Source organism: Siphateles boraxobius, unplaced genomic scaffold (assembly GCF_051911475.1).
Source record: "Siphateles boraxobius isolate OS27281-9 unplaced genomic scaffold, OSU_SipBor_1 33, whole genome shotgun sequence".
NCBI classification, from domain to species: Eukaryota; Metazoa; Chordata; class Actinopteri; order Cypriniformes; family Leuciscidae; genus Siphateles; species Siphateles boraxobius.
This window is the reverse complement of record NW_027508953.1, coordinates 3812196-3837905: the sequence shown is the minus strand read 5'-3', so window position 1 is coordinate 3837905 and position 25710 is coordinate 3812196. Positions and strand designations below refer to the sequence as shown.

The following is a 25710-nucleotide window of genomic DNA, read 5'->3' as shown; positions in this document are numbered from 1 at the left end:
GTAGCAAAAAAATAGAAATTGCAATGTTTTGTTGTAAATTAATTGCAATGTTTTAATTTGATTGCATTTTAAAAGCTTGATAAAATTGTTCAAAGTTAAATAAATTTGTATTCAATCATAAAACATGGAATCTCTAAAATTTTAAATGGAAAAAAAAAGAAGTTGGGGAAAAACAATGGATTTCAATGGTCCCTAAATTAAAAGGTTGACTCTGTAGAGTTTAATTGCAAACAAGTTTACATGTTTACATTCATTCTGAAGGTCTAACAAATATGTGGAAAGCATTTCCTTCCCCATTAATGGTAAATTAATATTGTCAAATATTTTTGGCCATATCACCCAGCCCTAATAATATATATTATTTATAATAATAATAATAATAATAATAATAATAATGGTAGATACAGATAATAGTAGATACAGACTGCACAAGTATCTAGCAGCAATAACTAGCATCTTGTTCACAAAGGGAAAATTCTGCTACATTATATTCACCACATGCAAATAGAAGTAATACGATTGCTAACAGTGAATGGTCTGCAAAATGGTGGGTGTAGTTAGCGACAACAGTCTTTGTCAACAAAGCTGTTTGCATTTAGTGTAAACAGACACCACCAGAAACTAACAGTTTGTTCTCAGCTTACATTCTCTACAGCCCAAACATGCCCACGTGCATCTGGGGATAAGATATAAATGGCCAAGCACATATGCTTTGATCATGTGACAGAGCATTCATGTTCAAATGGAGAAAACGAACAAGTTTACTATAGCCAAAGTGTCCAAATACTTATTTTGGGACTGTATACATTTTGTTGCATTAAATAAAATATCAAAGCAAATGTCATTCATTTTAAAAGGTAGCACAAACACACTTTAAGTGAAACGCATTGAAAAAGAAAGATTAATGACAATCCTAATAATATTCTGCGTGACGCAAGACCTGAGGAACAGCCCAAAAAAGCACCCCAGGTGTGATCAAATAAAGGTCTAAGGCCCAAACTAAGCTTGATTTTCTGCATCACTGCATTTCAAATTTGATCAGATTTGCAACACAGATACAGTTGTATAATCACCATTACCACAAGTGACAAATTCTTTTCTTGGCAAACTATGGTGAATTCAAAGTTAGTTCAAAGTTGTTTTTATATAGGCTATAATGTATACAATTAGTTTTAATTTTTATAATTTAAGTATGGCTGCACGATTTGGGGAAAATGTCATATTGCGATTATTGAGGTCAATATTGCGATTGCGATATAATAAACAAATGGTTTCATGAGTAAATTTGCTTGGTTCTCAAGAAAAATGCACACACAGTAGGGGTGGGCGATATCTCGATATTCAAAATATATCGAGATATTTTTTAAACACGATATGGATTTTGACATATCGTATATATCGATATATTGTTTATATTTAATTCTGATTTCGCCGCTTTGTCTTCTCTGCGCTGTCCTCGCCCCCGCCTCCTTGCTTTTGTTCCCCCTCCCCTCGCGTGTTGTCTCATTCAACATGGCGGCGCCCGCAACTAGCCCGGAGGCTACAGAACTCGTCTAAAAAGATCGTCTTAAATGCTGTCTTACATGCACTTCTTGAGGCACACACGCACACTAGCAAACACACGCAAGGTTTCTCGCTCTCTGCCCCTATCTGCCGTGCGCACGCTACACGGTTTGAACATTCACACAGCCTTCCGAAAACGATACATTTCCCGGCACATGTTATTAAAAAGGATGACAATCCTGGTAAAACGGGACAGGTGGCAATTATTTTTGTATACAGCAATTAATTTGTATACAATTATTATTTTTGTATACAGGGATTTTTTTTTTAAATGTCGCAGAAGCACTTTGGACTACATGAACTGCCTACCTCTTTGCACTCCAATAAAAAAAAAGACTGTGGTATTTGGCATATTTGTTTTTGCATTAGTTTTTGTTGGGTTATTTTTCCTGTAAAGATATCGAGATATATATCGTATATCGAGATATAGCAAAATATATCGAGATATATTTTTTGCTCCGTATCGCCCAGCCCTAACACACAGATTAGTGATAGTGCTGAAATGTGTATTTCTTAACTCAAACTAGCATCAACTAAATGCAGTGTTTTCAAATTCAAATAATATTTTACTAAATTAAATAAAATGAAATCTTTGCATTACTGCAAACTTGTTATTGTCTCAATAGTCCAACAGTATAAAATAAATTGAACAATAAATAAGAACATTTGTATGCTCATGAAAATAAGATATTTTGAACATTGTCCAGACAAGCATGGACTTTAAGCAGGATGCAACATATGCGTAGTCTAAACTCAGTCTGTGGATCATTTTTGGTGTAAGTGTATTGTGATTTTTAAAACAATTGGTAACTAAAGATGTAGAGATGCACCGACTACAATTTTGTAGGCCGATTCCGATTTCTCATTGTGCTTGACCTGCCGATACCGATTTTAGCCAAATCCGATTTCATTTTTTCTAACCACTTTACAGCACACAAAAATATTTATTTTCTATCTTTTCTTTATTATAACATTTTACATTTTGCTTAAACATTTTACATAGAACATAGAATATATACTCCTGGTGTGGGAAATTCACACACATCTAAAGTGCAGTGTTATGGAAGAACTATTTCCAGGGCTCTACATTGCGACCATTTTGCTCGCATATGCCCCTAAAAATCGATCCGTGCGAACCGGAAAAATGATTTACGAGCACAATGTGCGAGTAACTACAACCTACCATAATCGAAAACGAGAAGATAACTAAATAAAAACAAGTTTTGAATAACAAAAACTATGACGAAAATCTATTGACATTTTCGTCAACGAATAAAAACTAGACAAAAATGTTAGATAGTGACGATTTGGGAAGCGATCACGTCAGAACTGATGTCCTGCGTTTGTAGATGCACATATTTGTCCTGTAGTATTAGGGACGTGCTGCTGATCTACCAGCGGCACACGGGTTCACGTGCGCTGCATGTCTCATGAAATATTAAAAAATGTAAACGTTTGGGAGAATGAGTAGAGCAGCCATATAGATCTGAATGAGAGTGACGACGACGACACAGTTTTCTGTGCGCACACACTCGACTCGAAGCGTGCAGCCACACACACACACACACACACACACACACACACACACACACACACACACACACACACACACACACACACACACGCAGACTGCATTTACCTCTCGTGTCTGAATGGACAAATACACAACATTATGTTGAAATGTCCGTTTTGGAGAGTATTCACGTAAACTGTGTCGGTTAAGTCTTAAACAGTTTTGAGTGAATCGGATGTGCATCAGTGCAATTGGATCCGCATGTCATTGGACATGATCCGATGTCTTAAAGTGACAGTGAGTAATAAACCTAATGCAGTCTGTGTCCTTAATATTGATCAAGCAACAAAAGAAGAAGAGAAAAGCATTCACTGCTCGTTAATAGCTTTAATAAGGATCCATTATATTTCATTCATACAAATAAATATGTCTGCTGCTTGAAATAATAAAGAATGATGTATGCAAGTAGTTATAAAGAAAGCATATATCATTCATTGAAAGAAGACTATTCTACTAGTTTTAGTTGACTAATACTAGTAAATACTAATACTCTCATTTCCATGTTGTGGAAAAAGCCTCTGAAGTGAAAGATGCAGATTCACAGGTGTGCCGATGTGCTCCTCCTCCTGAGAGCAACACGTTCCCCTTGTTCTGTTTTACTAAAGTGATTGTAAAGTGTGATTTATACTTCTGCATCAAAACAACGGTTTCACACCATAGTTGAACAGAAAGAGAAGGAGCACACACGTTGTGTTTATATATATATATATATATATATATATAATAAACAGTTTATTAAACTCTGTTACTTGAACATTTTTCACTGCGCTCCAAAATGTCTTTGTGTGCTCCTAGATTTTTTCATTTAGGAGCACATGTGCTCCTTGGGAAAAACCTTAGCGTAGAACCCTGATTTCACATCCAATATCCAACCATCAGTATGAAAACAGGTAATGGCAATAAAATAATATATTAATAACAAATAAAAATAATATAAATATAGCCTTGCAGTATAAAGATATTTCTCAAAACACACACACACAGGCCAATTGCAATCGCTTGTACATCAATGGCAATTTTTTCTTCGCAAACAGAAGAAACTGTCTACTTTGTCACCAGATACTCCGTTTCTTCTCTCTCTGCCACATGTCCAGCCAGACTAAACAAGCGCTCACTGTCAACGCTTGTACATGGTGCAGAGAGGTAAGCTCGAGGATTGGGAAATAATAAAAACAAGTTTAAAGGGTAAATTTTCTATGAATATTTTTGAGTCTTCATTTTCTTTTCTGACAGCCTACTCCAGTTCTTGTTAAAACACTAGACATGCAAATTCTGTGCATTTTGGGCACTTTTTGTGTGAAATCACATTTATTTTGTCCATCAAAAGTGTGCTTTCACTTTAATTGAGCGTGAGCAGCGCGGCAAAAAAAGACTCAGCGCTGAAACTTCCGCTTCACTGTTGATAACGCGCTGCTCACTCGACACTCCTGTGAATGCACTCATTGATTAACATGCACGCCAAAAGAAAAAAAAAAACCCGCACTGCTCACACTTGCGGTGTGAAACGGCGTATTTCACGAGGTTCGCTACATGTACGTTCCTTGTGATGCTGATGTTACGCGGCGCCTGAATGCATTTGACCGGCATTAGGGCTGGGGCAGTATGGATTTTTTCTAACATGATTTTTTGACATGAACCAATCACTGAATAGATTTCCTTATTTAAGAATATTCTCAGATACATTCGCATTAAATTCATCATTTTCAGGAGAATATACATTATGATGTTCACATTGGAAATGAAAGATGAACACCTTTAGCAACATGTCTTAATTACAAGTAGTATACTCCATATTTATGTTTACATAATATAGTGTTATTTTTTATTTAATCTATGTCGATTATATGAAAAGTGAACAGCATGAGTAAGATAGGATCATAAGATGGGTCAGACATGATTTTGACCACTTTATTAAGTTTTGTTTTGTAGAAAGCCTTTCTTTAAATTAAATTTCATTTTGTACAAATTGTACCTTAATTTTAATCACTGTTACATTAACTAATTGCCTGGAATTAATAAATAAGAAGCAAATATAGCAGACATATAATCAGGAGGACGTGGAAGCGCCTGTGCGGTCTCTTGCGCGTGAACTGGAGCTCGTCTCATAAATGAACCGAAACTCGGCATAGGCTAGGCCTAAATGTCTACTTTTAAACAAAATTCAAACGAAATGATACAATTTTAAGCTACAGTAGCCTAGTCAGGTAAGGTCAGGTTTGCCGATGTGCGTTTGGCTATTATTTATATTTATCCCTGTGCGCCGATCTGAGACGGAGTTCACTGCTGATATTGGGGATAAAACATAGCCAATATACTAGGGACTTTAGCCTTTAAATATCTTTGCTGCATTGGATCAGTGCTTTTTCTAGAACAGCCAAGAGCTTTCTAGCCTCGTGGCAGCAGCGCCTCGCATTGCTCATAGACCTTAAAACAGTCAGCGCCGCGGATGTTATGGAATTAAGATAATGTCTGTACTATGTTATGATTGTACTGTACAAGTAAATACAATCTTTGCTAAGTCTGCCGTCTGCACACTTTACCTCAGAGCATCCGTTAACTGAATGAATTGAGAATATCACCTGAAAATCAGAGCCGTTAAATATGAAATACCATAACATCAGCAATTTTCATTCAAGCAGCTGATTTCTGTAAATGAATGTAAAACTAAATGTATTTTGCAGCACAGGGTGAAGTCAGTATATAAATTAATGACGATTTGAGACAAATAAATGTAAATTTAATATAAAACTATGTAAATGGGGCTCTGTGGCGCGGCAGGGTTTTGAACAAGGTTCTGAGCCGTAGCTGGGCGCCGCAGACAGACGCCGAATGTACACTCATAGAGAATAATGTTTTAGAATTTTAAAGACATGGCGCTGCGCGACGCGGCGCTGCTCGTCCGGTGTGCGACCCCCTTTAAGTTTTGTTTAGAAAACCTTGAATCCATGTAAGACACAATATCATTAGATATAATCCATGTCATTAGACACAACGTGCACACATGCGCAGGCCAATGATCTTTAAAAAAATGTTGCGGTGATGACGGTGACGAGCTCAGACCCGCGGTTGGAGTCATGTGACCACGGTTTTGCGGTAATGCGGTAACCTTCCCAGCCCTAACCGGCATAAAATCGGAATAGGCCGATCACATGAAAATCGGCCAATTCCAATCACCAGCCGATCAATCGGTGCATCTCTATAAAGATAATTGTTTTAAGTTTAGTGACAACATGTTACAATGTTTACATGGTACAATGACATGTTGGCTACTGTTTTAATTATTGCTTGACAAAAATTTCAAGATTTCAATTCAAATCTTGTGATATGATTCCGATCTTGATTCAATATCGATTCATTTGGATAATTATTAGGTACAGTAGATACATGTTAATTTTTCTCAAGAACAAAAAATCTCTCACCTAATGCTGTAAACATACAGAGAGCCCTGTCAGCTGGTATTATTATTAAAGGCTACAAATAACTCAAATTAAATATAATGTGGTTTTTACTAGGCTAATAAAATAATAACATTACAATATTTAAAAAGATAACTAAAAATATAATAAGTATTTAATATAGTGCACATATTTAGCAAAATACTCCTCTCTCTATATAATTTGTCTAGCCAACTAACGAGCGATCAAATGGCTTTCCTGAGGTAAATGTAACGTTATGTGACATTGTTCTCCGGCGGTTTTATTGAACTCTTTCCGCAGTTGAAAAAAAAAACACTGATTGATCGATATTATATATGAGGCATAAACATTTCGGTAAGTTGTACTGTACGTTTCAAAAAACGTATTGTTCTTTCGTGTTTTCTAAAGAGTAGGCTAAGAGATGTTCGGTTCACGACCACGATCTGTCACGTCACATATACAAGCGTCAAAACGCTATCGTTTGAATTTCGTAATAAAATTGACAATCTGAGAATGGGAATCGAGCTGAGAATTAGTTTCATAGCAAAAGTAATGTTCTGCTCTGTAGGGATGGCTCGATACCACAATTTTGGCTTCGGTACGATACCAGAACCTAATACCTCGGTATCGATACTAAATCGATACCACAGGTAAAAAAAAACAATCTCAAAATTTAAGTGACACTTAAAAAACACTGCTTGAAACTCTCCACTACCAAATGTGCAAAGAAAGGGTATCAAAATGTAAATAAAAAAAAATTAAAAAATTCAGTCAGGGAACATACAGTAGGTTAAATTTTGATTTTGGAGAGTCAGTTGAATGATGGACTAACGGTCACTAACCTGTCGATCTCTGAACTCTTTTGAACAAGTCAGGATGAGCAACTGACGAGTCAAGTGCTTGGGCAGATTTGATGTGTTGCCTCTCCGTTTGCAGAGTGGTGCATTGAGATCTGTTTCTTTACTTTTCTCATTACTTTTGTAGGCAAAGTAATGCCTTATTTCACTCATACTGCTCTCTCTATTTATTAATTTCGGGCGTGTAGAAATTCGAATGAGCTTCGTTTGATCCATCGTGTTCCTCTGTTGTCACCGTTTGCCGGTTTCGCATGACCCGCGTCAGTTTAGGTAGCGCACTGCCGCCTAGTGGTGAACTTCGAAACAGCAGCGCATCAAATACCGAATTGAACAAAATTATGATATTGTACCGTTTGAAATATAACATATACCGGTATTTTGGCAGTACCGGTATACCGCGCATCCTTACTGCTCTGTCTTGTTTGTAGGCGACAGTGTCCTCTTTGCCTCACGATTTTTCTCTGCGTGAGAAAATGGATGTGTGGCGTGAGAGCGTGTGCAAAGTAGGGCTGTAATCTCCCAGTCGATTTATTGGTCGATACGTTCTGGCTCCACCAAAATTCTGATTGGTTTATATTTTGCCGTGTTAATTTCATCAGGTGGAAAGCACTAATTGCTAAGGGGTGTTTTCAGAGCACCCCTGTTTCACAGGTAACAGTCTGTCTTCAGAACACCCCCCTTGTTTTCCCTTTTTTTTGGATTAGCCCAACCCACTGGAGACAGATTGAAGAAAGTACAAGAAGGCATTGGTCTGGTGGTTTGCTGAATATTAATTTAATTGTGAGCGTTTAATTAACTGTCAGTCCTCCTCTACCATGTCAAAGACATCGGCAGTGTGGCAGCATTTTACGAACATAGATAACGGATAACGCTTATCCGATAACGCTCCGTGCGAGGACATGCTCAGCGGCTGAAATAATAGTGTCTGTCCGTTATTATAACATATGACAAAAACAATTGTCTAAATTATGTTGCATATTCTTCAACAGTTCTTGTGCTGATATCATTAGTTGTCAGTACTATTTTCGGAAATCATAGGCTATATTGCGCAGGCGCACGTGTTGCGCAGACACCCCACCTCCGAATCGATTTTTTAGTCGAAACTTCAGTCGACCAAGATTTTCTTTGGTTGATTACAGCCCTAGTGAAAAGTGTCACGCTGAATGAGTAAGAGTCGGCAGCCCTGCTCTCTCTGCTCAGTGTCGGTTATCTTAAAGTCAAAATATCGCCATATAACAGAGGTAGAATCTTTTCTGGCCACCAGTTCAGTGTCCGTCTGCTCTGCGTCATATCTTCATCTGTTCTCCGCACTACACACCAGAAAAAGTCACGGCGTGACCATACACACCACACGTGCCACTGCCTAAACTGAAACTGACTGGCCCTCTTTTTATTAGCGGTATAGAAAATGGGCAAACAGAATGTGTTGTCATGTCAACACATGTATTATTTCAGAAAATCGCAGCATTAGTGATATGATTAATCGCGCAGCACTAATTTTAGTTTTATTTCATTTTAGTCATTTTTTTATTTGTGTTACGAGTTTGTCATATTTTTTTAGTATTACTGTACAGTTTAATTTATTTTTATTTCAGTTTATTTTTTTTAGCTTTTATTTCATTTATTTTTAGTTCATTTTAATGTTTAAATCTAATCTTATTTTCAGTTCATTTTAATGTTTAAATCTAAATTTATTTCAGTGAGTTGCAAAAGACAACATTTATAGTTTTTATTTAGTTTAAGTTTTATAATAAGGGGCAGGTTTAAGCAGGCTAAATGTGGGATGGGCGGTATGACAATACATAAAATTGGTAATGATATGAAGAGTATTTGGCCATGTTCACACAGCAGCAGAATACGGTTGTCAGTTCTGTATTTGAATCCTTAATATGGTTACCTTCACACACAGTCCAGTTATTTATGGGAGTGACACACCGCATTCTATAACCGAACTCACACCTGTTTATTTTCAGGACTCACAACGGCAAAACCGCGCTGTGTGAACGCTACCGCACTTGACAACTAGTTGTCCGTCATGTCATACATTGCGAGAGAGCCGCTCTGCTAAAGGGTTTTGTGTGTGGTTTCGCTTTTGGCAACTTACAGAGATGGAGATATGAGCTTTCTCATTTGAAGGTTTTCGATCCAGTCACTTTTCTCCACCGAAAGCACAACAATTAACGGATACGGCTATCGTGTTTGCGCATTGAAGCTTCGGTCAGTTAATCAAGATTTGAAGGATAAACTTGGGGCTCAATTGGACTCTTGTTGTGTCAAAAATGATAAGACTCCAGTTTTATGGACGTCGCCAACTTTGATATTACACTGATATTGATCTTACACACTATCGCTATGGTTACTGGTAAGAGAATACAGAGAATACAGGCTTGAGTCCCATTGTACGCTCATACAAAGTATTCGAGACGCTGCTATAAGTTGCTGTGTGAACGGAACATTTCTAGACTCAGATCTGTAAGTAAATGAGGCTGTCAATCGCAAAAATTGACATTGTGAACGTAGCCTATATCATAACCTATTTCATAGCAGATAAAAGGGATAAAAGCAGATAAAAGATAAGATCAGTCATTTTTGACTGATGTTAAAAAGAGCTAAACAAAATAAGCCACAATTAAAACCACCTCCTTCAAGGGCCTTTCACACTGAGCACATTTAAGCAACGCAAACGTTGCGATAACACCCCTGAATAGAAACAATAGATCCCTATGGAGCTATTCACACCGGGCGCGATCAATTGCAGCACGACAAAGCGATATTTTTGTTTTCGATCATTGTGTGTGTCAATTTTGAGCAGTCCAATTAGATTTGAGCTACTTGAGATACTTGAGCTATTTGAGAACTACAAGATATCGTTTTTTTAATTCAGAATTATTGGCATCCCTGGAAAATATGATCAAAGATGGCTGTAAAAATGAATCTATATTGTTTATCCTTTTATTTTTTCATTCAAAAAGTTTGTTCAAATCTAACCTTTCGTTGACGTAAAATAATTGAAATTGGGGGGGGATCACATTTTGAAAAATGTTCTCCAAAACACGGTGGCCACAATTATTGGCACCCCAAAATTTTTTATGAGTAAAACATCTCTGAAGTATATTCCCATTAATATTGACATTTTTTAGCACACCAGGGTACCTAGGAAAATGAAATTGTCTAGCTATGACTTCTTGTTTTTACAGGAGTATAGCCTAAATATGAAGAAACACAAAGGCCACAATCCCTTAATCATCCATCACAATGAGTAAAACCAAAGAATATAGTTCTGATGTGCAGCAAAAGATTGTTGAGCTTTACAAAATAGAAAGTGGCTGAAAATTCCCATTTTGACCATCAGAGCAATATCTAAGAAGTTCCAATAAACTAAAGACGTTACGAATCTGCCTGGAAGAGGACATGCGTCTATATTGTCTTAATGCACAGCGAGGAGGAAAGTTCGAGTGGCCAGAGACTCTACAAGGATCACAGATGGAGAATTGCAGAGATTACTTGAGTCTTGGGGTCAAAACAATTTTCATCCAAAAACTATCTCCAGCATATTCAGTTATCAGACACGACTGGAACTTCAAACAGGACCTGCTTCTGTGGTCAGATGAAACTAAAAAAAGAGCTTTTTCCCAAACAGGGATACAAAAGTATGCCCACTGTTAAATATAGCGCTGGATCTTTAATGTTGGTGGCCTATTTTTCTGCAGGAGGTCCTGGACATCTTGTCAGATACATGGTATCATGGATTCTAGCAAATACCAATATATATATATATATTAAAAAAAAAACTGACGGCCTCTGCTAGAAATCTTATAATGGGCCGTGGTAGGATCTTCCATCAGGACAACAATTCAAAACAAACATCAAAATCAACACAAAAATGTGTCATTGAGCACAAAATGAAGCTTCTGCCATGACCATCCCAGTCCCATGTCCCCTGAACCCTACAGAAAATGAGAGAAGCAGCAACAACATGAACTTGTGAATCTGAAGGATCTGCAGAGATTCTGTATGGAGGAATGGTCTCTGATCTCTTCTCAGGTGTTCTCCAAACTCATCGGGCATTATAGGAGAAAACTCAGAGCTGTTATCTTGGGAAAAGGAGGTCGCAAAAAGTATTGAATAAAAGGGTGCTAATAATTATGGCCAACATGTTTTGGAGAAAAGCATTTATTTCATAATGTGATTTACTTTTTACTTTACTTTGTTTAGATATTTTACTTCAATGAAAGGTTGGATTTGTGGTTTTTTTAATGAAAGACCAAAAGGATACAGGCATCTTTGATCAAATTTAACAGGGGTGCAAATAATTCTGACTACAACTGTACATGAGGAAAAATCCATTCTCAGTCAGTGCCACCTATTGTGCAGGAGTGAATTAGCTGAAGGCAATCAATCATTTCGTGTTCAGTGTGAAAGCTCCGTTTGTCAGCGATTCGCTTAGCTTCGTCGTGTCATGCTCAGTGTGAAAGGGCCTTCAGACAGCACGCAACCCCAAATTCAGTTCTCTTTCATGGCTTATTGCACTTAAATGGTCAAATACACACAATTATGTCAAAATGCCCATTGTGTGGAATATTCTCAAACATAGTCGACTGTCTTAAATGAACGTAAACAGTTGGGCAAAATACAGATATGTATCAGTATATTCAGGGGGTATTCAATTCAATTTCTATGAGGTTCAATCTCTGTATTTCCTTCCCAGCGGAGGTCCGGACAATACTTTTATTGGAACTCTTTTCCATCTGGGCAGCAGTAGCACTTTGTAAGTGAAAATTAGAAAAACCTAAACAAAAAAGTCACCAAAGATGAGGATATTGGGTCCCGAGAGTCAAAGCAGTGTTAAAAAAAAAAAAAAAACGGTAATATTTCATCAGTTGAGCCCAATTGGATTTGAATATTTAAAGGTAAAATGAGATTAGTGCTGCATGATTAATCATATCGCAATCGCGATGTCAAGCCTAAGCAATTATATGACGCAAAATGCTCCGATTTTACACGAAATTATTTATTAATAAAAAAATATTTTTTGCCATCCTTTGGCTAGTGTTACATGATCCCACTCTTATTGGTGCAAGTGCTTTTAAACCAATCATGCGCGACAAGACAAAAGAGCGCGCTGCCTGTGAATGTCCTGACGCTCACAGAAAGACGCGCGCCAGTATCATATGCATGCACAGACCGCACGCCAGAATACAGTTCTCTTTCTCGCTTGAACGAACATTAACACACACAATAATGCCAAAATGTCGTCGAATATCTCCATAACATAAAAGCAGTCTTATGATTAGGGATGGGGCCGATCCGATCCAGTATCGGTATCGGCTCCGATACTGCCATTTTTGCCGGATCGGGTATCGGTCAGACAAGGCCGATCTAAATCCGATATTGTGTGTTTACTATTGTGTTATTGCAGGGATTAAAGTGAAAAAAATTCTTCTGACTGAAAATTTTTTTCAGGCCAAGTCATATTCCTTTAACTTTATTTAAATAGTCGAGAACAATATCGTTTTAAGGGGAGATGTTTTAAACCGCTTTAATATTGCCAGTTTGCATATTTTAAAAGCTATTTTAATCTATGAAAAAAAATTACTTAGCTTGACAAATAATCAACCATCTACATAACTTTTCAGTGCATGTTTTTATTTATCTTATAAGACCAAACAATGCTAAATTATATTAATATATAGTTTGTTTAATGGCAAATCGTTTTGGCTGAGGGCAAAGTGAAGTTTCATAACTTTATATATTTAGGCTATTTAACTTTAACTGTGTAGCCTATTAGAGAGCTGACTAATGTTTGACTGAATTGTTTGCTTTATTTCTCATTGTATAGCTTCTTATAGCCTACATATTAGGCTACTTATACTTTTATGGATATTATTGATAATTAAAACTGACATTTAACAAAAAGCAACAGGGTTGTGTAATGTTATATATTCTAAAATATATAGAATATTCTTTATATATTTTACTATGCATTCTCTTGTATGTGTACATGCATAATAAAATAAAATGATACAACCCTGTCTCTGTTTGTTAAGTCTGTCAGTTTTAATGATCAATAATGTTTCATATTTTTAAAATGAAAACAAAAAGAAGCAGGGTTGTGTTTTATATTGCGTGTTGTTATAAATATATGGAGTGAAGATAATCAATGTGCGTTATCTGAACCACATTTGTGTGGCCATATAGGCCTAATATGTTTATGATAATATGTTCATTTATAAATGAAAAGAGGTGTTTTGTATATATTTCGTTTTATTGTTGATGAAAAGAGGCAGAGTTGTATTTTATACCATATTTCATTTTATTGTTGACTAAAATATACATAAAGAGATAACCGGAGTAGCCAGAGCGAGATGAGTGACGAAACCAAGATCGGCGCGGATCCGTTTGCAGAATAACCGGACTCGCGTCCTCAGGAGTTCGTTCTCCCGAGTCGAACTTGCCACGTCCGAACTATCAAGGACGCAAGTCCGAGGTTTGCGTAGCCTATTGGTATTGAGAAACGGCCAATATTGACCCGCGTTCTGTTTTCTATCATGCGCCGTGCACGTTTGCGTTGACGTAATATGCACGCAAACGCACCAGGGTTCGATAGAATTAAGTTGAACGTGAAACCAGACCAACGCTGCGGGGGGCGCAGGGAACAAACTCGCTCGGATTCGGACCGCAGCAAACCAGCTGTAGCCTGACATGCACTTCTCCAAAACTAAGATTAATTGAGTGAACACGGAGCAGTTTTTCCGTGAGCGGGAATTGAAAACCCGGACTGGACCATAAGCGAAGTGATTACAGAATGTTAGAGTGGAGAGAGGAACGTGCTTTCGCTCCGATCCAGGCTTTATCACATCCCCCTTAGCAGGGTGAATACACCTCGTCTTTCCTTAATTTAAGACCTATTCAAACTAAAATTAAGACATTTATCACACTATTTGAGAAATGAAAGCCTATTTACGGCCTTAACATTATGAAAAGTGAATTTAAGACATTAAGGACAGACGGGAACCCTGCAATTGACGGAAATCCGTCATAGACTCGCTGCAATTAACGGAAATCCGTCGTAGCGACGGAGAACTTTAATCCCTGGTTATTGTTAAGCCCCACAAAAGCATTATAAAGCACCACTAAGTGTTCATGCACTATATTATAAGTTTTCTGAAGCCATTCTATAGTATAATGTGAGATAGAAATGAATATTTAAGTCATTAAATTCAAGATCACGTAAACTTTTCCCTCCGCTGCGGCCGTCAATTATTCTTCATTCAGCATTCAACAGCGCGTCGCGTTCGGTTATGACAGTCAAATCGATGAAACTCTCCAAGATGATTCAATTACTATTATTATACTTGATCTGTAGATAAAGCTCTATGGTTTCACATAAAATGACTATCTTGCTGGACTTGCTGTACCTTAATCATGTTACTTTTTACCGGGTGTCTGTTAGATCACAACACTGGAGAGCACTATAATTGTTCTTCACGCGCACAGTAACTTACATTTAAAACTGTTAAAAGAAAAGGCTGAATAAAATATTGCATAGATAGATACTGTATAATACACTACGCATCAATATGTCTTTCATTTGTGCTTTGAACTTTTCAAGGCGGACTTGACGCGCTGCGCGCTGAGATAAGCGCTTTGTGCCGCACTGTATTGGAGTCTTTCATAATCATATCATAATACTTTTGCGCAATGAAAGATTATTAAATGTCCCATCTATCATATGTTGCTGCCTCAATAAACATCTGTGATATACATTTAAAAATGTCTTAATTTTATAGTAGCTACTATATAAAAAATAATTTATCTTTTTGATTTTTGTTATCTTGTTTTTCATGAATGTATTTTACAACAATACAATACACTTATTGTCTCTTATTTGTTTCTAACCTTATACTTACCTCAAGTTGGGACATACATGCATACATGCGTACATATCATACTTGCCTGTTGAGAGAAGTTTATTGCAGCATCATATAAAATCAACAATAATGATAATAATATTAAAGCAAACACAGCTCTGGTATCGGAATAGTATCGGTATCGGCCAATATCCAAATTCAGGTATCGGGATCGGAACTGAAAAAATGTGGATCGGTGCATCCCTACTTATGATGGACGTAAAGAGTGAGAGAATGAGGCACGTGTGAGATCGGCGTCTCTGTCAGCAGCGGCTGCTCTTAAAGGGCCAGCAGCCAATAAAGCTTTCTGTCAGTAAAGTTAATCAAAGAACAAAGAGAACAGAAAATTACTCACTGCTCTTGATTAAGTAGCTTTTGTAGCTTAAGGATTAGTCTATATAATTTATGCAGCGCAGACTGTCCATTTTTATCCAGAGATCAATGGCTTATTGATCATCATAGGTGTTATCAATCATTTAGTTGTTGCTGCTGCTAGTTTGAGATGAGAAATACACATTTCAGAACTATCACTAATCTGTGTGTGCATTTTGCTTTAGAACCAAGCAAGTTGACTCATAAAACCATATGTTTATTATATTGCGATCGCATATCGCAATAGCAATATTGACCTCAATAATCGCAAGATGACATTTTCCCCAAATCGTGCAGCCTTAGATGAGATCAGATGCTTTATTTGGCTATTTTTATTTTTACATTTAGACACCATGTATGGCAGAAGAGTTAGTTATTCAACGCAATAAACTGTGAAAAACATCTTAATGCGGTGCTCACTGGTCACGCTGACTGACACACAGCTGAAGTACGTGCACAGAAAGCAGCATCTCAGCATGCTCTCTCTCACCATCTCTTTCAAAACTATACAATACACAGTCATGTCAAAATGGCCATCATGTGAAGTATTCATGTAAACAGTCAGTTATGTCTAGTAAAAGTAAACAGTTGGGTGTAAACCAGATGTGTATCAGCATAATGGTTTTGTGTGTTTGGTCTTAAAGTGACAGAAGCCTAATTAACCTGATTTGACCTGTCTGTGTGTAATCAAATAAAAGAGAAAATAACTTGCTGCTCTTTAATGAATAACGTTTGTAGCTCTAATAAGAATGAATGTATATTTAGTTCATATAGTGAAGACTACATGTTAGGGCTGGGCGATAAATCGATTTTATCGATTAACTCGAATGTGTAGTTTACGCCGATTTTTTTGAATGAAAATCGGTTTTCTCTTTAACAACCGCCGACGCTCCCCTCTGGGTTCCCGTAGTTCCGACCGGGCTCAGCGCTTGCCATGATAGAGATACACAAACAACATGGCAAATGAACAAGGCCGCAGCAGCAGAGGCACACCCGCCGAAAACATTTACAAGCTGAATCTGCAGGGCCGCCAACTCTCAAGAGTTCACTGTGAGAGACGCAATTTTGTCACTTTTTACACGCTCTCACGCCGCACATCCCTTTTCTCATGCAGAGAAAAATCGCGAAGCAAAGAGGACACTGACACGGACAGACAAGACGGAGCAGGTTACTGTTGATATGAAACAGATTCTCAGCTCTCAGATTCTGTCAATTTTATTACGAAATTCAAACAATAAACACCGTTTTGGCGCTTGTAAATGTGACGTGAGAGAACGCTGACAGATCTCAGTTCAAGCGGCACGTGAACCGATCATCTGTTACTCTTTACTACCAACTTACCGAGATGTAATAAAATCGATCGATCAGTGTTTTTCAACCGCGGAAAGATGTCCATAAAACAGCTGGAGAACAACATATGCCACGTAACGCTACATTTACCTCAGGAATCCCTTTTAATGACCCATAGCACGCATGTGGACTTAAAATAATTGCTATAGAGAGGAGTATTTTGCTAAATATGATAACTATATTACACATTCATTGTATTTTTACCTATATCATTAAAATAGTATAACGTTGTTATTATAAAAAACGCATTATATTTAATTTGAGTTAGTTTTAACCTTTAATAATACCAGCTGACAGGGCTGTCTGTTTACAGCATTAGGTGAATTTTTTTTTTTGAGAACAATTAACAACACATTAACGTATCTACCATACCTAATATTTATCCAAACGAATTTATATTGAATCAAGATCAGAATCAATTCACAAGAATTGAATTGAAATTGTGAAATTTGAGTTAAGCAATAATAAAAACACTAGCATACCAGTCATTGTGCCATGTAAACATTGTTTACATGGTTAATTAACTTAATAAAATTGTTTAGTTACCAAATAATTTGACAATCACAACACACTTATTGTGATGCAAGTTTTTGGTTTTTTTACACATCCCCCCAATCCCAATCCACCCATTTTATTTTGTTACATTTTCAATATTTTCAAAGACAGGGCCTGTCCTCTTGTCTTTTTGGCTTGTTGTTTCTGATTGTAATTAAATCCAGATCAAATCCCAAAAGGGAATATTAAAACAAAATAAAGTTAAAACTTGTTTTGAACAATTTCTTTGTCATCTGTAGACTGATTTTAAGTAGGGAGAGAAATAAAATCGATTTAAATCGTAAATCGGATTTTTTGTGAAAAAATCGGGGATTTTTTTTTCTAGGCCATATCGCCCAGCCCTACTACATGTAGTATTTTATTTTTCACATTTGATTATTCCATTTCTAACCATGTTAAATAAATTGGACTTGATTTCCTGTAAGATGTAGTTAAATACATTTAAATTGACATTAAGTACCTGATAAACTTAGTTTAATTCATATTTTGTTATATTGAATTTGTCCTATTGTTATATATACAATATATATACAGTATATATATATATATATATATATATATATATATATATATATCATTATTGTGAAATAAAATTTCTCATATTGTGAAATAAGATTTTGATTTTTTCCTTAAAACTGCAGTGTACCAAAGACAGTCTCAAAAACGCGGTTTGAAACAGCCCACTTTCTTACCATAACAAACATACAACACGATTTTCAAAGCATTTCTAAGAATGCTGATTTTCAGAAGGCAGCTGACTGACTCGAGTGGCGAACGGGAACATGGTTTGTGTAACATTAGCAGCACAATATTAGCTGTTTGACAACGTAGTCAAGCCAAAGGCTAATCCTATCAATTACTGTTATGTGTCCGACATTGTAGAGAGTGATGCATAAAAACGCATTAGCATTCTGATACATCGACTTGTAGACAGACGAGCCTTTATAATTCACTCTTCATCTTTTTCTGAATCAGTTTCTGGTTCAAACATATATGACTGAATTTAACCAATATTTCCACTTGCCATTGCGTAGCGTTTACTACAATCGAGTTTATTTAATTTGTATCTTTGTATACCTCCTATTTTTTAAATTATTTGCTTCTTTTTTCTTTACTTTTAATAACTAAAATAAAATAACAAAAATAGCTATATCATGATATAAATATTGCCCACCCCTAGACTAAATGACTGGAGAAGTCTAACACCCTCTTGAGCACTGAAGTTTGATACCGCCAGAGCAATGCAAGAGCACTGTATTGTAAAATGCCAACTACGCATGTTTGCATTTGCAGGACTCACCTGTCCCTGCAGTCTCCCAGAAGAACCGGCGGCAAGGGAAGAGGTGGAAGTGTTGATGTCTTCATCACGTGTGCGGGACTTTGTGTAGATTTCTGTGTGGGGCTTTTGGAACGAGAAGAAACAGGCGTCACAGTCGCTGAGGCTGGAGGAGCTGGCGGAGGGCTGTTTAGAGGAAGAGGAGGAGGGGATGAGAGAGGAAGAGGAGGAGGAGAGTGTGCCGGGAGAGGAGGAGGAGATGAGAGAGGCAGCGGAGGAGGACTGGTTAACGGGAGAGGGGGTGGAGGAACCACAGCGGGCTCCTCCGCAGTAACAATGTCTGGAGGTGGGGAGGGCGGTCTCTGAGGCTCAGGGGGCGGGGCCGTCTCTAGTGGCGGCTCAGTGATTTTCACCGGTGTATTTGCCACATTGGACGTGTTCAGGCGGAGGGAGGGTGAGTTCTTGGCGGCAGCCGCCTGACGCTCCTTCTTTCTTCGCGTCAGCTCGGCTCCAAGGCTGGACGTGATCGGCAAACGTGAAGACGAAGGGGAGCGGCTGCCTGGGTGACCGCTGTGGGAGGAGCCTCCTCCGGATCCTCCGGAATATAAAGAATGTTTCTTAGTGCGAGAACGGGAAGAGGAGCGGCGAGAGGAGTAGTGAGGAGAACGGCTCCGGGAACGCAGAGAAGGCCTGGGGAGGAGAAACGAGAGAAAGGTTTTAAAATCAGACATGTGAACTTGCTCAAATCAACTTCATGAGGACAGACAATACATGCAAACTTTGTTCAAATAATGCAGTCAGAATGCAAACATCTCTAAATTCATCTCTTTTAAAGAATGACACTCAACCAGTCTAATTACACAGGGTTAAAACGGAAGACGCAACAGAAATGTTTCCACATTTTGACGTACAACCAAGTGTAATGGATAGGAAACACTGAAATAGCGAACGTCGAAATCAGTGACCGGACGGACGTAACAAAACAGACGTTCAATTAGAGCTTCTCCGATGAAATTCTTCGATTTTGATGGTTCAGTGTCCATTTTATGCACACAACATGGATAAGCTACAACATGTCACCTTTGTGGACACGAGCTCTAGACTGCCAATATTAATTTCTCGATTTTTATCACTAATGATCTGGTTTCTTAAATCTAAAATCTTTTAGTCTGGCCTGTTTTCTGTTGATGCGTGAACAAAATTTCACATTTGTGCTTTGTAACCTTTAATATGAAGCAAAGTCTCAACTTTAAAATTCTGTTGATTTATTACGAAATTCAAACAATAAATGTAATTTTGGCACACTTTTATACGGAGTGACAGATCACTGTAGCCGCCTCAGTTTTAGAGAGAACACAGATCTAAAGCACATGAACCGATCATCTCATCCTCGCTTTACTAGTAACAGCATTAAATAAACGTGGGCGATCAAACACCAGAAGGTATGTGGAAAGATACTGTACATTACAGAAATGAATCCTATCTCATGTAATTGCTTAATCAGTGTTTAAAAAACAACTTGTAGGCTACACAATTTCACTTAATGTTACATTCACCTCAAGAAAGCTATTCAATGTCCATAAAATCGGCGAGAGAAAAAATAACTTTAGAAGAGCATTTTACTAAATATATGCATTCATTATATTTTTAATTAACCTGTTAGTCATGTCTTTATTGTTTTAATGTATATTTAAATAAATATTTAATGAAAACAAGTTATAAACGGTTTATTGTCATTTAAATGTTTATATTTCACAAACTGTAGTAGAAACATTCTGTTATTAAAAAGTTGATATAAAACTTCCTAATGTGCAGTTTCAATGTGTACAACTCAGTTTTAGCTCTCTGAGTGTTGATTATTAAATAAGTTTGAATAATTAATTGATTATTTATTTTTGGTTTCAGTTTTCAGCCATGAAGTGCATCCTGAATTTTTAGTTTTGTTGCATCCCAGTAATGAATTATCAAGAAAATAGTTGGCGAATTGGTTCTATGCATGGTTTAGTGGATTGGATTTTGAGACTGGATGGGTCCTGCAGATGAACATGAGCTTTCAGCAAGAGGGGTTTTAGGAGACTAAATGATAAGACAAATCCTGAAAACATCAGCAGAGAGAAGTTGGTTGTTTCATTGGGAGATTGAGTAATGACATTTTATTAAACAAAGGTAATTTTTTTAATAAAACATGCACAGATACATTTTTCACAATATCTATAGCACGCATTTAGAAAATAAACAGGGTGGATTTATTTCATACTGACATTTATAATAGCCGATAATACAGTAGTGAACATCTGAAGTGGATCAAAAGTTTTTTGATGTCTTAGGACAATTTTGATTAACTTTTTTGATCCACTTCAAATGTTGACTACTATACATAGGCTTTTAGTTAATAAAATATGCTGTCACTTTGGGTTTTTTTTGTGGTGCTATTGATGTGTCGCGAAAAATGTTGCCCTTCGAAAAATAAGCTTTGTAAGCTCACCATTTAACAGCAGGTAAGCCCTGGTCACTTGAAGGAGCAGCTGGCAATAAGTTGCCATTATAAAAACTGCAAAATTACAGTAACCTAACTCTAACTCTTATGGCAAACTGTGAACATTTTAATTCTGTAACAGAAAAAACAATTAGAACCATTTTAGTATCCAAACGAGCTAGACACATACATTTTCCACAATGCACAGAACCTGACAGAGTAGGTGCAGTTCTGTGCTTCATAGATAATGGTGGTAATAAGTAAATTAAAGCCTGCAAGGGAGACCCCAGCTAAATATAGACCTGTAATACAGGAATTATGGTATGTTGACATTAGATTGAAATCTCAGAGTAATGAGCAACAGCATTTTTCATACTCACTAAACTATGCAACTTTAAACACGGTAAAGCTGACAGTACAATGCACAAGAGTTTTCGTAAAGACGTGCTTTCAAAAAAAAAAAAATTAGGACTGAATATCTAACTGATATCACAGTAATAACATTACCTGCTGCAATAAATTCACAATTACTAGAAATGTGCTGATACCTTAACAATATTGCAGTTTAAAGGGATGTTTTGTGACTGTCTCCTTTTTAATGATGCATTTATTTTAAAGTGATAGGGTCTACGCAACTTTGTACAGCACTTTGGTCAACTAAGATTGTTTTAATTGTGCTTCATAAATAAATTGAACATTGATTTCTCACCTAAAAATGAAAATGGTCATTTCTCGCCCTCATTCTGTTCCAAACCTGTATGAGTTTATTTCTTCTGTTGAACACAAAAGATGATATTTTGAAGAATGTTGGTAATCAGACAGTTGATGGTAGCCACTGACATCCAAATAGTAGGAAAAAAATACTATAGAAGTCGATGTCTACTGTCAACTGTCTGGTTACCAAAATTCTTCAAAATATCTTTAGTTCTCTTGTGTTCAGCAGAAGAAACTCATACGGGTTTGGAACAACATGAGGATGAATAAATGTTGACAGAATTTTAGTTTATGGGTTAAATATCTCTATTTTTTTTCACAAGCAAAATACATTTCTTTAAAGATAAACAATAACAAAAAAACAAAAAAAAAAAATTGTGGCAATCTTTCGGCACAATGTATATAGCCTAATGCATTTCAACTAACTTACCTGTCAACCTGTTAGTTTAAACAGTATGATGTGAATAAAAGTATTATAACTTAAACACCGAGGTCACATTTGCTTTTGCAATGACATGCATTGCATCTGGTCAGACGCATCCTTTCTATAAAATAAACCACACTGATTTGGACATTTCCAATGCAATAACGTACGTGTCCAAAAACGTCTGGAGTCAGTTGTGTAGCAAATGATACACATATCAGATGTGTGAATAAAAGAGTGTTTTACTCACCTGGACACTGGACTGTTGCTGGATGAGCGTCGGTTGCCGTAAGGACTTCCAGGTGAGTGTTTTCTGCTTACATACGGACTTCCATCCTTCTCAGCGCTTGAAGACCTCCTCCTATTATAGGGGCTCTCAGACCTCTGTCTGCTCCGCCTGGGCGGCTCCCTGTACGGGCTCGGGCTCGCAGCCCTGCGCCTGGAGGAATAGCTGTTCTCGTGCTCCGCAGTGGAAGGACTGTCCGCTCCACTTCTCCTGGACTGGCCCTTTCCTTTTGGGCTTGACTTGTGGCTCTTGGCGGCTTTCCGATGACTCCGGTCCTCCTCATACTCCTCGCTCCTCCGCTTTTCTTTACGAGACTTTGATGATCGGACACTTTCCTTGCTGATGGAGGAGGACGCGGAGGAGGCGCTGCTCCCCAGACTGACCGCTGACTGCACCGCACCTGATGAGAGAGAGTCACCGGGCCTCTTACCACCGGGCTCACCGGAGCGTTTGGATGTAGACGCAAGGCACGCGGTTGGGCTTGACTTCTCCTTGACCTTTTTCCGGCTCTCTTTGCTCGCTCGCTCCCGGTCCTTGCTGCTTTTCTTTCCGCTTTCAACCCTCTCTGCAGACTCCCTGACCCGATTCGGGTCTTTGGACTTCTTGCGGGAGCGCTTGTGTTTATGAGCCCTGTTCTCTTTGGCAACCCCCGCCTCGCCGTAGTCCGACAGCTCTAGGCGTTCGGCGTCTCCGCTCCTCGTCTGTTTCCCGGTGGCGGGGGAGTCCAAGAACGTGTCCGAGTCGGAGCTGATGTCGTCGTACTCCACCAGAGGCTTGATGGCGCCCACTGCTGGCGGCGCGGCGGCAGCGCACACGGAGCCGGTTTCGGCCTCGTGTTTGGACTTGTTTCGTTTGTGCTTGGAAGAAATGGATGAGCTCGTCGTTTTGGTGGGATGCCGACCGGGCCCCGCGTGCAAAGGCTGACCGTCCTCGGCGGCCGCCTGCAGCTGCTGATGATGCAGCAATTCAGCCTTCCTCTTGGTCCCATGCAGGCGGTCTGATCCAGGCATACCTCTGTCCTCCGGAGACGCGGACCTACGTAGTCAAGACAGCACATGAACAGCAGAAATCGCTCAGTATTGGGTAAAAGTGTGAAATCTTGCCAGACGAAAGAGTCGGATCGAAGCGAAACAAAGATGCGCACGCGATTTAATGCGCATAGGTTATCCACAACTCATCCCCGGTCCCGTGGTGTCTTTGAATCGCGTCCAAATATATCCAATCCGAGAGTACAAAATCAACAACAACAACAAAAAAATGTTTTTTAACGATATGTCTTTCACGATGGCATCACTGGTCGTTTGTTTCCAGGGCGCCTCAAGCAGCGCATTGCGCTCGCGCCTCTCGGCTAGCTTTAGCTAAGCTAGCGTCCCTCGAAAAGACAAAAAGAAAGAAGAAAAATACAGGATGTCCTTGTTTTAGATTGTTTATCCTTGTTCGATATCAAAGCCTAAACAGATGTTTAGCTCTCCTTGCACACGGTTTCTGAGCTTTGAAGCAGTAAAGCTCGCTCTGTAGGGATATTGTCCCACATAACTGAAATTAAAACTTGACCCGCTTGCTTCTTGTTCACATATTCGCTTTAATGTTCAGTGTAAACTCTCTGTAGTTTCATATTCATCGCAAATTATCACATATTTATGTGTTAAAATTGATTCCAGTTCACTTAAGCGGCCCTTGAAAGAGACCAGACCTAGAAATTGGGCGATGTTCGTGGATATAAAACCCTCCACGGCCCTTAATTCAGAGAGAATTCACTTCAACCATTACAGCCAAAATTATGCGCAGCCTTTTCTGCGCATGCGCGGTTTAAGCCCATCCCACGGAAAAGGAAATACCAAAGGCTACACCATTTAGAATAGAATGTACCGTATTGTGTATTATTTCGTCCTTAATAACTGACTTTAGCATAAATAGATTATTTCGTAGGTAAATGGTGAAAACTAAGCAGGAAGTTTATTAACCTATAAAATCGCCTGTTAAACCTGCGTCTGTAGAACAAGATCGCTGTCAATCTTCATGGTAACTGGGCGACAGCCAATGAAAAGAGGCAACTGTACCCCGCCTTCAATCGCGCTTCTCTTGAGCTGGACTTTGCTCACCTTTTGATTCCTTAGGTTTAAATGTGATATATATAAATTGTATTCAATTTATTATGTAATAACAATTTGATTTAATACGTTTAATGATAATATATAAGACAAAATAACAATACATTACCAACACTATTATGTTATTGTAGCACGTTGTTTACAGACTCTCCCTTCGCAGACAAGCATATTAAACATAATTTCAAAACAAACCTGTTAAAAATTTCCAAATCAACCTAAGCAAGAGGCCTTTTAATGTTTATGCCAATTATACCTCTCCACATACATGAATATGGATATTTTTATTTAAGTATTTACATGTGTATAATATCACAACAATCGACCGATCATATACGTTATTCATATAATATGCTGTTAAATAAATGTAATTTTGCAACAACTATGGTTATATTAGCCTTGTGTAACAAATAAATTAAGTGCAGTATACTTTCACCTTCGTAAGCATGCATCAACGGCGAATGTATGCCGAGTTCGCAGTTTCTGTTTTGTAGCTGAATAACAGTTGATCGATTTGCTGTATTTATTCGTATATTTTCCAAAAAGCTCGGTATTTTCACATGTTAGCGTCGCTCATAGATGACGTCAGAGTGCGAGTCCACGTCTCCAACAGTGATTACAATTCTTTTAAAGGCTGTTACATTTATAAAGCAAAATCTGACGTGATAATGATCACTTCATACATTGCTATTACATATACATTGGCTATTTTACATACAATATTAGCCTACATATACCTGTGCATATTATTTGTAAACAAGTGTGTGTGTGTGTGTGTGTGTGTGTGTGTGTGTGTGTGTGTGTGTGTGTGTGTGTGTGTGTAGTGTGAA

The 25710-nt window shown here is 37.9% G+C and overlaps 1 protein-coding gene across 2 annotated transcripts in view; it reads right to left on the bottom strand.

Annotated features, from left to right (window-relative positions):
* The window catches only part of cdk12 (cyclin dependent kinase 12), a 44678-nt gene extending 20104 nt beyond the window's left edge, over nucleotides 1–24574 (bottom strand). The window contains exons 1-3 of one of the 2 annotated variants that reach the window (XM_077194977.1): nucleotides 23917–24015; nucleotides 22737–23807; nucleotides 18897–19562 (exon numbers count right to left, since the gene is read on the bottom strand). In XM_077194977.1, the coding sequence (XP_077051092.1) occupies nucleotides 18897–19562; nucleotides 22737–23782 (1712 nt within the window). In that variant the 5' untranslated portion in view covers nucleotides 23783–23807; nucleotides 23917–24015. Of the gene's footprint in view, nucleotides 1–18896; nucleotides 19563–22736 lie in introns of both variants that reach the window. The other variant, XM_077194976.1, reaches the window with a different exon arrangement.
* Nucleotides 24575–25710: the final 1136 nt, after the last annotated feature.